This window comes from Tupaia chinensis, unplaced genomic scaffold, assembly GCF_000334495.1.
Source record: "Tupaia chinensis unplaced genomic scaffold, TupChi_1.0 Scaffold143654_1, whole genome shotgun sequence".
In the NCBI taxonomy this organism is placed as follows: domain Eukaryota; kingdom Metazoa; phylum Chordata; class Mammalia; order Scandentia; family Tupaiidae; genus Tupaia; species Tupaia belangeri.
This window is the reverse complement of record NW_006203502.1, coordinates 707,562-722,769: the sequence shown is the minus strand read 5'-3', so window position 1 is coordinate 722,769 and position 15,208 is coordinate 707,562. Positions and strand designations below refer to the sequence as shown.

The 15,208-nt window shown below is 38.7% G+C and overlaps 1 protein-coding gene across 2 annotated transcripts in view; it reads right to left on the bottom strand.

The window, feature by feature from the left end:
* The window catches only part of ZFP14 (ZFP14 zinc finger protein), a 48,237-nt gene that overhangs the window by 27,610 nt on the left and 5,419 nt on the right, over positions 1-15,208 (bottom strand). For both annotated transcript variants that reach the window (XM_014582594.2, XM_006164673.3), the window contains exon 2: positions 1,641-1,727. In XM_014582594.2, coding sequence (XP_014438080.1) covers positions 1,641-1,649 — 9 coding nt within the window. In that variant the 5' untranslated portion in view covers positions 1,650-1,727. The remainder of the gene's footprint in view (positions 1-1,640; positions 1,728-15,208) is intronic.

The following is a 15,208-nucleotide window of genomic DNA, read 5'->3' as shown; positions in this document are numbered from 1 at the left end:
CGCTAGCTCGTTTGTTGGAGGCTGAATTACTGGTAGAAAAATCTTCATTCCCTTGAAAATCTAGTTTGCTGGAGCCATGTGGAACCTTCTTGTGAAGGCCCAGCTTCTTCTCCATTTTCTCAGTCTTCGTGGTGGATTTTTCTAGGCCAGCAATTTTCTCTTCTATGTCTGAGATTCTATTTTTTGTATGATCTAGTCTGCTTTTAATACTTTCAAGGGAGATTATGACTTCCTGTATTATAGACTTCATCTCTAACAGTTCCGTTTGATTCTTTTTTAAAGTGCATAATTCCTCTTTTAGATCTTGCAAGAATTTCCTCAACTCCTGGAACTCATCGGCCCATTTCTCCTGCCTCTTCCACAGTTCATTGTCTCTCTTCTCTTCCATCTCTGTTAGCTTCGCAATTATAAATTTTCAAAAAAAAATGTTTTTTTGGAGAGGTTTTTGCTATAGGGCGCGTGCGCTCGCCAGAAAGGCAGAGAGAGACAGAGAGATAGAAAGCAAGAAATCACCCCCCAGGGGGGATGGCCACGCCGCAATCTCTTCTCCTCCATTCTCCTCTCGGGATCTTGGGCATGCACGCACACGTGCCCGGCGTGAGTTTAAGCCGCCGGGTCCGGGACTTGAATCATGGTCGACTACGTGGGAGTCCAGCGACATAGCCATTATGCTAACAGTTGGTCCCAATTTTCAAAATTCTTTATCAGACTTTTCCATGATTTCCATTGAACTGCTAGTGGATGAAGAGGAGTTATTCTTTTCCCTTGGAGGAGAGGTATTTTCTTGCTTTCCCATATTTCTTGTGATCCTGCAGTGATTTCTAGTCATCTGATGGATGGTGTATTTCTTTCTAATTCTTGAATTTCAATCTGAATGTTCAGGAGCAAGCAAAAAGAAGTGGTCTGGAATCTCTTTGCCTTTCTGTTGTGATCGCTCTATTTCGCAGGAGCCATGAGGGATCTTCTGAAGGCCTCGCCTCTCCTGCCATGCTAGCTTGTTTATTGGAGGCTGAATTATCAATAGAAAATCTTCATTTCTCTTGTACCCTGAAATATCTAGTTCGCAGGAGCCATGAGGGATCTTCTTCTCGAGAATGCCTGTATTTTTCTCAAGGCATTCTACTTGCTTTTTCATGGCTCTTGACAGAAGATTTTGTAGATAAGAGAGTCTCAACATTAGTGGAAGAAGGGAAAAGCAAATACACAGAACAGAGGCACTATCTGTCCCCAGTACTCACAGAAATGAGAAGAGGAGCAGGCTCTCATTTTTGTTAACTAGTTTCAGGAAATAATAAAAACATGATCTATAAACTGACAGTATTTCAAGCTGGTCCTGTGGCCTAGTGGTTAAGGGAGTGATATTCCACATTCTTGATCATGTGGTTTGAATCCTGGCTTTGGCAACTTGAAAAACACACTGGGCACATGTGTATGTGTGCCCCAAATTCTGACAGGATGGAGAAATGGCGGTAAAAGGATTGCAATGTGACTATGGCACACTAGGGAGTGCTTTCTCTTTCTCCTCTTTGTCACTGGTGAGCACGTAGCCCTCTGGCTTAAATGGAAAAACAACAACAAAACAAGAAAGAAAGAAACCAACCAACGTATTAAAAAAAAAAGAGAGAGAAACATTAACTTACATGGGCCATCGTTTTAGAACTGCAAAACTGGTCAATCCTTTTCAATATTTCTCTGAAGGAGAACTGCGGAGTCCAGACTACTTTTGGCTAGAAAAAGAAAAAGAAACCATGAAGCTGGATGTGCTACAGAACTCTCAAAATGATTTGTTAATGTGAGCAATTTTTCCTCTTCTATTCATTCTCTCAACCAAATCCTCACCACTAGATTTGTCCCTATTCTGCACACACACACAAGAACTGGAGTAGGATACAGGGAATCTGAAGAAATCCATGCCCTTTAGAAATCCAGCTGAGTAATGATGGATTTGTTGAAAAAGCCCAGACACTTTGGCAGGAGGATTTCTGGGCAGGTCCCCATTTGGTAGTGTGGATCTGGTACTGACATTGGATTACTAAAACTTGTCCTCCCTCAGCGAAACTTTTTAGGGAGAACAAGGGGCCACACCATCCAAATAGAGCCTTCTTTGAGGCCCCAGGATTCTGCCTAACCTTCTTAAACACAGAAGACTAAAAGAACACAGACTGGATAGATATCAAACTTGAGCTATGAAATAGTGCTTTCCTTGACTAAACATAAAGATTTTCTGCTAAGACTTCTCCATCCAGATTAATTTATAGTGAGTAGGGCTACCTCTGTCTCCTCTCCATTTCCCTCTGTCTCTCCCCATCTCTCTCTGTGACTTTTAATTTTTTTTTTTAAGGTAAAGTATTCCCTGGGCTCTCAAGTCCCTCCTTTACTGTGCTAATTTGTGCCAATATTATAATCTACTCAACAAGAAATAAGAGGACAATCCAGACATAGCCAAATTTATTGGAGTTTATTGATTAAGCCAGTGGCATACGGGAGACTCATGTCTCTCAAAACCCGGCAGCCCCAAGTGCAAGGTGAGGGGTGCTTATAAAGGCAAAACAATACACAATCATGTCCAGATGACTGATGATTCATGAGGGTAAGGTGCAGTGGGCTTGAATGGGAGAAAAGAGTAAGGGGTAGGGTTTTACAACAGTAAAAGCAGAGCAAGCAAAAGCACAACACGTTAGCAGCAAAAAGAGGGTTAATCTTCCCTAAGGATATGTCCTATTTATACCTAAATACAATGGAATCTTAATAGTATTTATGGCTCCACGCAAGGCCCGGTGACTGGACCTAACCTTTTTTATTTTTTTGGAGAAGTTTCTGCTATAGGGTATGTCCACCAGAAAGAGAGAGACAGAAAGATGGGGTTTAAAGACAAGAGGAGTGTTAATTTACTCTTTTTGCTCTTAGGCACAAAGGAGAAGGCAAATTTCTGGTCACAGGAATCTAACAGTTTATAATGGAGACGCTCCTCCAAGATGGAGTCACACCTGATTCATTCCCCACTTCTCTTGGAGTTTCACCTGCTTCACCTTTCCCTATTCCATTTTGGAAAGTCACAACCCCAGGCCCATCTTGACATGAATACCGAACTTGAGCTGTGCAATACTGCTTTCTTTGACTAAAAATGAAGATTTTCTGCTGAGACTTCTCCCTCCAGATTCATTTCTAGTGGGTAGGACTACCTCTGTATCCTCTGAAAAGCACGTGCTGCACAGTTTTCATTTTTGGCTTTTTAAAATTAAAAAGTCATTTATTATCTTTTTTATTTCTCCTTTTTTATTTTATCTTTTCTTTTCTCTTCTCTAATTCTTTTTTTTTTTCTTTATCTTTATTCATTGGCTGCTCAACCTCTACGCACTAAGTGTCTAGACAGGTTCAAGTGAACAGGATTCAAACATCTGAATATGATTAGGGTCAGAATATTCCTCTATCCCCACTGAATCTAATGCACAAAGAGTGAAAATGGAACAGAAGACAGATTGCAGATCACCTCCTCATGCATGCCTCTGAATGCTCAGATTGAACTTAAAGAATTAGGAATAAAGGTACCATCCATCAGATGACTAGAAATCACACTAAGGTTGCAAGAAATATAGGAAACCAAGAAAATATACCTCCTCCAAGGGAAAAGAATAACTCCTCTACATCCTCAGACAGTAAAATGGAACTCATGAAAATGTCAGATAAAGAATTTAGAGTATTCATAGTGACAAAGCTAACACAGATGCAAGAGTAGAGAAACAATGAACTGCAGAGGAGGCAAGAGAAAGGAACTGATGAGTTCTAGGAGGTAAAAAAATTCTTGCATGATCTAAAAAAAGGAAATACACACTATAAAAAAGAATCAAATGGATCTGTTAGAGATGAAGGCTATAATACAAGAAGTCAAAATGTTGTGCCCTGGTTGCAAAATTCTCAAAAGACCACCAAAAAGCCAATTCCAATGCAAGCACAAAAGGTTAGCTTTTATTCGAGCTCGAGCCAGGACTCCCATTCTGACACAGCAGGTCAGAGTTGAGAGCCCTGCATTTCAGTTGGGCTAGGTTTTTATTTGGCTGTTGGGGGTGGGGGTAAAAGGGTGCTGAGGAATGCACTCAGGCAGCTGTACAATGGCTGGAGATTTCAAGAAGCATAGCTGTCTTTTATTGAGTGGCAAGAGAGTTACTTCAGGTCTCTGGTATTAACTTTTTTTTTTTTTTTTTTTTTTTATCATTGGCCAGCCCCAGTGGGGTGATGGTCTTAATTCCTTCTCCTACATGATCAGTTCGCTTCCTTGAAATGGCACCGATTCTCAGCAAGGTGGGTTTAACAAAATGGAGTTGGCCCAAAAGAAATGGTGTCACTCTGGCCCATCAAAAACTTCCCTTGAAAGTATTAAAAGCAGACTAGATCATACAGAAAAATCAAATCTCAGATGTAGAAGATGGAATTACTAGTCTAGAAAAATCCACCATGAAGACTGAAAAAATTGCCCCAAAACATGAAAATAATATACAAAAAAACACTAGATACCATCAAACGTCCAAACATCTGGATATCTGGATAACTGGTATCCCAGAAGGTAGAGACTCATAAGGGCATTGATGATAATCTATCCTATGAAATCCTGGAAGAAAACTTTCCAAACCTAGAGAGGTATTCAAAGATCCAGTTCCAAGAACTACAAAGGACCCCAAATAGAATCAACCGAAGAAGAGCTTCTCCAAGACACATTATAGCCAGATTGACCAAAACCACAGACAAAGATATTAAGATAGGAAAGAGAGAAACATCAAGTTACCTACAAAGGATATCCTATCAGGCTAACAGCAGACTAGTGATTTTTACTTTTTGCCTTTTTAAAAAATAAATAAAATTTTTTGGTTTTCTTTCCTTTTTTTTCCTCTCTCTCTCTCTCTTTCTCTCTCTCTCTCTCTCTCTCTCTTATTTTTCCTCTCTCTCTGTTTCCTTTTCTTTTTCTTTTATCTCATCACTCTACTCCTCAATTTCCATTGTCTGTGTTTCTAGACAGATCTAAGGGAACCATAGTCAAACACCCAAATACTATTAGGGTTAACATATTCTTCAATATCCACTGAATCTGCTACACAAAGGGATTAAAAATGAAACGGCAAAGAGATTCCAGATCATCTCCTTCTGAACACTCAGATTGAACTTCAATTAGGAAAAAACATATCATCCATCAGATGACTAGAAATCACTGCAGGGGTCACAAGAAATATGGGAAACCAAGAGAATACCTCTCCTCCAAGGGAAAAGAATAACTCCTTTTCATTCACAGACAGTTCAATAGAAATCATGGAAATGTCTGATAAAGAATTTAGAATATTCATAATGACGAAACTAACAGAGATGAAAGAGAAGAGAGACAATGAACTGTGGAAGAGGCAGGATAAATGGGCTGATGAGTTCCAGGAGGTGAGGAAATTCTTGCAAGATCTAAAAGAGGAAATTCACACTTTAGAAAAGAATCAAATGGACCTATTAGAGATGAAGGCTATAATACAGGAAGTCAAAATCATCGAACCACAACAGAAGATATATTAAGTACATGAGACTGAACTGGTGAAATGGCATTTTATGACTTTTGACTAAAACATTGCTGATATTCTTCTATGCTTTGTTTCCTAGTTTTAAGGATTTTTGTCCTGTCTTGAGTTGTCAATAGGTTCATGTATCTAGTATTTGAACAGAATCCTAACCTGTTTCCTGGCTTTAAGTGTTAAGCAAAGTTCCCTAGCATTTCTTTGATTTATTAAAGTTAAAACTGCTTTTGTTGAAATTTGCTGATAGGGCCAGGAAGTTAACGTGGTTAAGGCAGCTGGACTCCAACATGGCTGACCACAGTTCAAATCCTGGACCTGGCAGCTTGCTTTCTCACTTTCCTTCTCTCTCTCTGTCTCTCTCTGGTCAACTTCAAAATCAATCATTTAATTAATTAAATAATGACAATAAATAATTTTTTTTGGGGGGGGGGAGAGATTTTCACTATAGGGCGTGTGCGCTTGCCAGACAGACAGAGACATAGAGACAGAAAGCGAGAAATCACCCCCCGGGGGGATGGTCACGCCGCAATCCCTTCTCCTCCATTCTCCTCCCGGGATCCTGGGCACGCACGCACACGCGCCTGGCGTGAGTTTTAAGCCATCGGGTCCGGGACGCGAACCACGGTCGACTACATGGGAGTCCAGCGACATAGCCATTACGCTAACTGCTGGTTCCCAATAAATAAAATTTTTTAAAAAAAGAAATTACCAGCTGAACTTGCTAGTTCAGCTAATTTGAAAGTAGTTAGATTATTTAAGAAATTTTGTGATCAATAAAATATGGGGGAGAAAGGAATGGAAAATAATTATAGACACTGGAGATATGGTGGGAAATGGCAGAGCATCAGAAATAGGAGTAATAAATATCAAAATAGAAATGAAAAATTATTGATGATAACATGCATGATTAAGCCACTATGCAGTATATTCTGGATGGAAAGTCACATTTTGTATGCTGTAATGATGCTCAGGGAATGAATGTAAATTACTTATTTATTTATTTGGAGAGGTTTTTGGTATAGGTCAGGTGTACTCGCCAGAAAGACAGAGAGAGACAGAAAGCGAGAAATCACCCCCCAGGGGAATGGCCACACCAGAATCCCTTTTCCTCCATTCTCCTCTCGGGATCTTGGGCATGCACACACATGTGCCTGGCGTGAATTTAAGCCACTGAATCCGGGACTCAAACCATGGTCAACTACATGGGCTACAGTGACATAGCATTATGCCAACTGCTGTTTCCTATAAATTAATTAATTTTTTAAAAGTTTCAGGGGAAAAAAAGCTCATGGAAATATGTGTAATGGGAAAACTATGAATTTCAAAAAGTTTTTGTACCAAAATAAATTCATACTTTAATTGTAAAAAAAAAGAAAAGAAAATTTAAAATAAAAAAATTTAAAAAGCCACTATGCAGTAAATTCTGCATGGGAAATCACATTTTGTATGCTGTGATGAAGCTCAGTGAATGAATGTAAATTAATTAATTAATTTAAAATAAAAATAAATCTAAAAAACAGGAGGGGGAAAAAAATAACACCCACAGACTGAGATCAACTTTTAGACTACACTGGGCTTACCCCAGGCAGGACAACTCACTTGAACTCTGGTTCCCCAATCAGGACCTCTCATTTCATTACATCTTTGCCATCCCTCTTTTTCAGTATCTTAAGTTGGGGAGGAGAGTATTCATAATCCCTGTAGTTAGTTAACATTTACTGACAAACTTTCTGCGATGGGTGCTTCATATGCATTATGAATTGATTCTCAGTATTATTCTATAAGTAGTTCTCTACTTTCAATAGCTTAGGAAACTAATGCTTACGGGTCATATCAGTTAAATGGCAAACATCTGTTCTGAATCCACACTTCTAACTAAAAAGTCAGTTCTCTTTCGACTGTGGCTTCTACCTCTGAAAACTAAGATTTTAATTTCACTGAGAAAAATTTGACCATAAACAATCACTAAAAAAGAAAAATAACCAATAACCTTTTTAAAAAAATGATGCCTCAGAAGATGGCAGAATAGGTCTCTCCAGTGATCACGGCTCTGCAGAAACACCAATTTTAACAAGTTATCTATGTACAAAAATATCTTTACAAGAGTTAAGAAAATCAGGTGAGAGATTATAGTATTTGGTTGTAGTACAATAATAAGATAGGGCTCAGGTACTGGTGCAGTGGCAATACGACTGGATTCACAAGGGAAAGGTCCTGAGTTTTCACCTTGAGGCCTCCCTGAGCATGCCTGTGATTAAGACTGGCTAAGACTGGGTGGATTGTGGCATAAAAACGTTTTGGGAAGTGCCTGTCTCTTTGTATATGTGTTTCTCTCATGGGAAAAAAAAAATGAATAAACTTGCGGGGGTAAAAAAGGAAAGATGCATACAGCCCACACAACCCTTCCATGAATAATCTTGGGGAGGAAAAAAAGGAAAGATGCATACAGCCCACACAACCCTTCCCCAAACCCAGGCAGCACAGCATAGAGAAAAATATCTTGATATTTTGAAGAAAATTATCTCAAAATTTTGCAGTAGTTCTCAACACAGGGTTCACCACAGTAAAATTCAACACTGCAGTAAAATTCAGCACAGAGCAGATCCCCACAGCCCCAGACTGCAAGTCAGTAACAGGTGTAACCTCCAGACCTACCTACTGTCAGGCAGGACCATAAAGTCGCAGGTTTCAGGGCTACATGAAGAACTCAATCTCTGGTCTACACCACTGATGGCACAAGCAGCTCTGGGCCTGATAGCCCTCAGTAGTAGGCAGGTTTCAACAGCCTTTGGCTTTAGGCACACCCTAGTGCTGCACTGGCTGCAGCAACCCCAAGCTCCTGGCATATTCCACTTCCTTTTTTTTTTCTTTTTTTGGAGAGGTTTTTGCTATAGGGTGTGTGTGCTCACCATACGGACAGAGAGAGATAGAAAGCAAGAAATTATCCCCCAGAGGGGATGGCCACGCCGCAATCCCTTCTCCTCCATTCTCCTCTCGGGATCTTGGGCACGCACGCACACGTGCCCGGCGTGAGTTTAAGCCACCGGGTCCGGGACTTGAACCATGGTCAACTATGTGGGAGTCCAGAGATATAGCCATTACGCTAACTGCTGGTCCCAGCATATTCCACTTCTAAACCAGGCACAGAACCAAGTATCTAGCATGCCCCAGTGCTGTGCCTACAGTGGTAGCCCTGGGCTTAGGGACCACAACAATGCTCAGAATCTCTGGATGGACTAACTGTTGAAGGGCTTTGCCAGATAAAGCCAGTATGTGAAAACTGGAATAAATATCTACTTTTTCAAATATACATATATCAACACACAGCAACAAGGATAAAAAAACAATCAGGAAGACATGACATCACAAACGAGAACATGACATCACCAATGAGACAAAGGTCACTTGCTAGGGACCAAGCCTAAGGAATGGAGATATATGAACTGCCTGGTAAGTAATTCAAAATAATTGTTTTAAGGAAGTTCAAAGAACTTCAAGAAAATACAAACAATTCAATAAAATGAGGAAAATAATATGTGATCAATGAGAAATTTAAGAGATCTAAATTTTACATAATCAAACAGAAATCCCAGAGCTGAAAAACACAATGAAGGAAATGAAAAATGTAATAGAGTGCATCAATCACAGAACTGATAAACCAGAAGAAAATTTGTGGACTTTTTTTATTATTATTTATTTATTTTAATTTGACCAGAGCAAGACGGGGCGTGGGGGAGAAAGCAAGCCACCAAGTCCAGGACTCGAATCATGGTCGGCCATGTGGGAGTGTCCAGGGCCTTAACCACCATGCCGCCTGCTGGTCCCAAAATTTGTGGACTTTCTGGGGCTGAAGGAAGAGTGGTGCAGGCAGTGTACAACAAGAGGAGGAAAAAAGGGGGGAAAAAAACCAAAGAAATGAAAAAAGCAGGATTTATGGGATAGCAACAAAAGAACAAACATTCAAGTCACAGAATTTTAAAAGAATATTATAATCAAACTGTAAAAGTCAAAGACAAAAAGAGTATCCAGAAGCACCAAGAGAAAAAAAGCAAACAATATATAAGAGAGTTCTAATACTGCTAATAGCAGACATCTCAGGAGAAATTTTACAGGCCAGGGAAGAGCAACAACAAAAAAGATGCATGGTATGACATTATCCTAAATCACTTCTATATAACAAAGAAAATCAAGAATAATGAGACAACTTAGCTAATAGGAAAAAAATCTGCAAAGTAGTCATTTAATAAGCGGTTACTATCCAAATAACTCAAAATACTTAAGCAGCAAGAAAACCCAATTTAAAAATGAGCAAAGGACCCAAACAGACATTTCTCAAAAGAAGACATACAAATAGTCAATAGAATACAAAAAAAAAGCTCAATATAATCATAAGGAAAATGCAAATCAAAACCATATGAGATATTACATCACACATGCTAGAATGACTATTATTGAAAAGACAAAAAAGTCCAGTCATGGTGGTTTAGCAGTAATATACTGCTCCATAATGCTGGGAGTCATATGGAAGATCAGGGTTTTGTTCTGGGTTGATAACCCTGTCTGGCTGGCATGGCTGGCAGGGAGGATTATTGTAGTATGAGACTTTGTTGAGCGTGTTCGGCTTTCTCCCTCTCACTCCATCTCTCCCTCTAAATAAACTAATAAATTTGTTGTTGTTGTTGTTGGAGAGGTTTTTGCTATAGGACGTGTGTGCTAGCCAGAGAGACAGAGAGACAGAAAGCGAGAAATCACCCCCCAGGGGAGAGGGCCACTGCGCAATCCCTTTTCCTCCATTCTCCTCTCCAGATCTTGGGCACACACACACTCGCGCCCAGCATGAGTTTAAGCACTGGGTCCAGGACTCAAACCATGGTCGACCACATGGGAGTCCAGCAACATAGCCATTATGCCAACTGTTGGTCCCAACTAATAAAATTTTAAAGACAAAAAATAACAAATGTTGGTGAAGATCTGAAGAAAAGGGAACCATAAGGGGCCGGCAGGTGGCGTGGTTAAGAACCCTGGACTCCTACATGGTTGACCGTGGCTCAAGTCCCAGGCCTGGTGGCTGCTTTCTCACTTTCCCTCTCTCTTGTTCTCACTCTGTCCCTCACTGCTCAAATGAAAATAAATAAATAAACAAATAAATAAATAAAGTTAAATAAAATAATTCTTTTTAAAAAAAAGCAACCTTCAAACATTGTAGGAATGTAAATTAGTACAGCCATTACAGAAAATACTTTAGAGTGTCCTTGGAAAAATTAAATACAGAACTACCAAATGATCTGGCAATCTCACTACAGGTTATATATCCAAAAGAAAGAGCAACAGTATATTGAAAAGATATCTGCACATTCATGTTTGTGGTAAACTTATTCACAATAGCCAAGATATGGAATCAACCTATTAATACATGTTTATCAAAAGATGAGTGGAAAAGAAAATATATATGTGTGTGTGTGTGTAGTAGTCATAAAAAAAAAAAAGGAAATTCTATTATATGCCATGACATATATGGACCTGGATAACACTATGTTAAGTGAAATAAGCCAAACACAGAAAGACAAATACTTCATTTCATGGTCTGATACGTAGGATGTAAAAAAAAAAATTGTCTCATAAAAGTAGAATGAAGAATGGTGGTTACCAGAGGTGACAGGAGAAGATAGGGTTAGGGAGATGGAGGTCAAAGAATACAAAATTTCAGATAGGAGAAATAAAATCAAGAGAGATCTATTATACAAGATAGTTCCTATATTTAATAATACACTATGGTCTTGAAAAATGCTAAAAAAAAGTACATGTATAGTGTACACACCACAAAAATAACTATGTGAGGTAATGCAAATGTTAATTAGCTAAATTTAGTCATTGTGCAATATATATATATATATATATCTGTGTGTGTGTGTGTGTGTGTGTATATATATATACTTTAAAACATCGTGATATGCACAATAAATATGTACAATTTTGTCCATTAAAAAAATAACAAAAAAGCATGCTAAGGGTTGGCAGGTGGCATGGTGGTTAAGGTGTGCTGGACTCCCACACGGCTAACTGCAGTTCAAGTCTCGGACCTGGCAGCTTCTTTCTCACTACCCACCCCCGCCGCGCTCTCTCCAGTCAAATTAAAAAATAATAATAATGATGACTAAAGGATATAGAAACACAGTATATAGATATAATAGATGTAAATACCAGATAGTGTGTGTGAAAGAGGAAGGTATGAGGAAGGACATTTAGAAGAAAAATAGGGAGGCAATGCATTAATGAAACAAAGAAATGTGGTATTATCTGTTGAAGATATTTTATAGTTTTATCAACTGGACTAGGGAGAAATGTTCACCCATTGAAATATTCATTTTATAAGCTAAATAATGTGATTGAATGTATAAAAGAAAATGAATGTATAATAAAAATGTAAAAAAAAAAAGGAAACAAAAAAATTTTCAGAAAAAAAATTTTTTAACTGTTTTTTCTTGAAATTAAAAAAAAATGCATTAAAATGCCGGCAGGTGACGTGGTGGTTAAGGGCGCTGGACTCCCACATGGCTGATCGCGGTTTGAGTCCCGGACTTGGAAACTTGTTTTCTCTCTTTCTCTCTCTCACTCTGTCACTCTGAAATGAGCAAATAAAGTTAAATTAAAAAATTAAAATAAAAAAAAACTATCTGAGACTGCAGTAAGCTATATAGCCCTAGCTAGGTGCTACTTTATAGTATGTTCATTCTACTCACTGAGGTTTATGCCTAAAGTCAGACTTGCGTTCATGGATATGTACATATCAGCTGTGCCTGCTATCGAAAATATTTAGATTAATTAAGATCTTTAGTGAATCAATAAAATGTGGGGGGAAAAAGACATAGAAAGCAACCATGGATAACAGGGGGGCGGGAGACATAGAAAGCAACCATGGGATACCAGAGACAGTGTGGGAGGAGGGTTGCAGATGACAGAAGGTGAGAGAGGGAATCAAGGATGGGAAAAAAAGCAAAATATACAGGAAAAAAGAAATGGAAAATTATCTGTTGACGATAATACATATGTTGACATGTTTGATTGAGCCAATATACAGTGTATTATGGATGGAAAATCTCATTTTTATGCTGTAATGATGTACAGTGGATAAATGTAAATAAATAAATTTAAGTTTGAAATAATAATAATAATAATAATGAAACTGAATAAAGTAATTCTAGAAAAAAGTTGAAAAGCAAAAAAAGCATACTAGACCCTAGTACTAATTTAGGAAATAAGTGTTAAAGCAATTAAAAAAATACCTTTTTTACAGTACCTGGCTTGGGAGACTGATGATGGCCCAAATTAGCAAGGTCATGGGGAAAAAACACTTGGTGGTCCACATTTATAACTATGAAACAGCATTTAAATCCTGTAAGCCCAGTGAATCAGAAACTCCACTTTGGATTCTGAAGAAACTTTTTGCACACATACATAAAGATTCATGGCAGAAGTATCCTGACAGATATGGCTTATAATGGATAAAAACAAGAAGAAACATAATTGGGGAAATTATTAAATAGACTGTAAAGCAGCCATACCATTAAACATCATGCAACTAATGGGGTCAATGGGTGGCATGATGATTAAGACACTGGACTCCCACATGGTCAGTTGTGGTCTGGGTCACAAACCTGGTGGCTTACTCTCTTTCTCTGGTCAAATTGAGTAACAATAATAATAATAAAATTAAATAATTCTAAAAGGAAAATAGAGCATATTCCGTTTTTTTAAAAAAAGAAAATCATACAACTATTAAAAGTGATGTTGCCCAAATTTTGACATGAATAAAGCTGACATGAAATTAAGTATATACACGCACATACACACACACATACCTGTAGTGTGTTGGAGAAAAAAAATCAACCGTGCCTAGAAAGACCAGTTAAAATGTTTACTGTGACAGCCAGCAACACTCATAACCATATTAAAGCATGAACCTGAAGTATTCTAAATAAGGCAAACACTTTCCCAGTTAAAAAAGTTTTTATTTCAGTCTTCCCTTTAAAAATGGAAAAAAACTCAAGATACTGTAAAAGCAGATGCTTTCTGTTTCCCTGAGGGGCTTTTCTCTTTTACTTCGACTTCTCATTCATGAACCAACTGTATAACTTGTTCGCCCATGTTTATTGGAGTACTGCCTAGTAAAGAATGGCAAAAAGCCACCCATGCACGCATGTGTGTGTTTTAGACGGAATTTTAGAATGTCAAGATCCTCCTGCCTCAGCCTCTCCAGTAGCTGGCACTACAGGAGCACCATCACACCCAGCTTTTCAGGCTTGGCCAGGAATCAAAATCAGTCTTCCGACATCTTCTCAGACTGTTGAGTCCGTTCACATGGCCATGCCTGAACTCCAGGGCTACCTTATTTCACATCTTCCAGTTCTGAACCTATCCTTTTGGCTAAGGTGCCTATGCAGCCCTCCTACAACTTTTGGATTGTCTTGTTCTGCTAGTCTCACTTTCTATGTAACTTTATTAAAAACTGTAAGGCAGGGACCAGCAGGTGGTATGGTGGTTAAGGACACTTAACACTTAACATGGTGGCTGGACACTCCCACATTGCTGACCACGGTTCAAATCCTGCACCTGGTGGCTTGCTTTCCCACTTTCTCTCTCTCTCTCCTATCTCTCTCTCCCTACCCTGGTCAAATTAAAATAAATGAATAAATAAAATTAAATAATTTTTTTAAAAACCTGTAAGGTATAAATCTTCCTGTATAAAATTCCTTTATTTCTACAATGACCCCATAACTTCAGTGTAATCTGGATATAACTAGATAGTGCTTGCTGTCATAAGACTGATATCTCTTTCTCTGATCATGACAGATTACTGGGTAAAGCAGAAAAGAGTTTTAAAGAAAGTATACATAATGATAAGATTTGGTGTATTGTTGTAATGACTAATACAGGCTTTACTGTCAGTTAAGAAATCTTAGTTCTGGGAACCAGCAGTTAGCGTAATGGCTATGTCGCTGGACTCCCACATAGTCGACCGCGGTTCATGTCCCGGACTCGGTGGCTTAAAACTCACGCCGGGTGCGTGTGCGTGCGTGCCCAAGATCCCGGGAGGAGAAGGGATTGCGGTGTGACCATCCCCCCTGGGGGGTGATTTCTCGCTTTCTGTCTCTATGTCTCTCTCTGTCTGTCTGGCGAGCGCACGCGCCCTACAGTGAAAATCTCTCCAAAAAAAAAAAAAAAAGAAATCTTAGTTCTGATACTCATTGATAGTGTGATCTTAGACATGTTAATGCTTTAGTTTCCTCCTATATAAAATGGTGATAATTATAAAGTGTTGTTATAAGACTAAATAAGATATTACATTTAAAACTAAATAAGATAAAACATTTAAAGTAACAAGTATGCATTTAATAAGTCAGCTATATTACTGAAAGTGAAGAAAACTTCACCCTCTTCTCACAAACATTAAAGAAAATTATCTTCTTTTTTTTCATTTATTAAAAAAATAGTCTTCTGTGGAAAGGGGGTGATTTCTCGCTTCCTGTCTCTCTGGTGAGTGCACAAGCCCTAAAACAAGAACAACAAAAAAAATCTCTCTCAAAAAAAGAGAAAAGCCCGCGCCGAGCGAGCGAGGCACCGGCCCACCCGGGGCTGGCTGCGGGTCTCCCGCCACCCCCCGG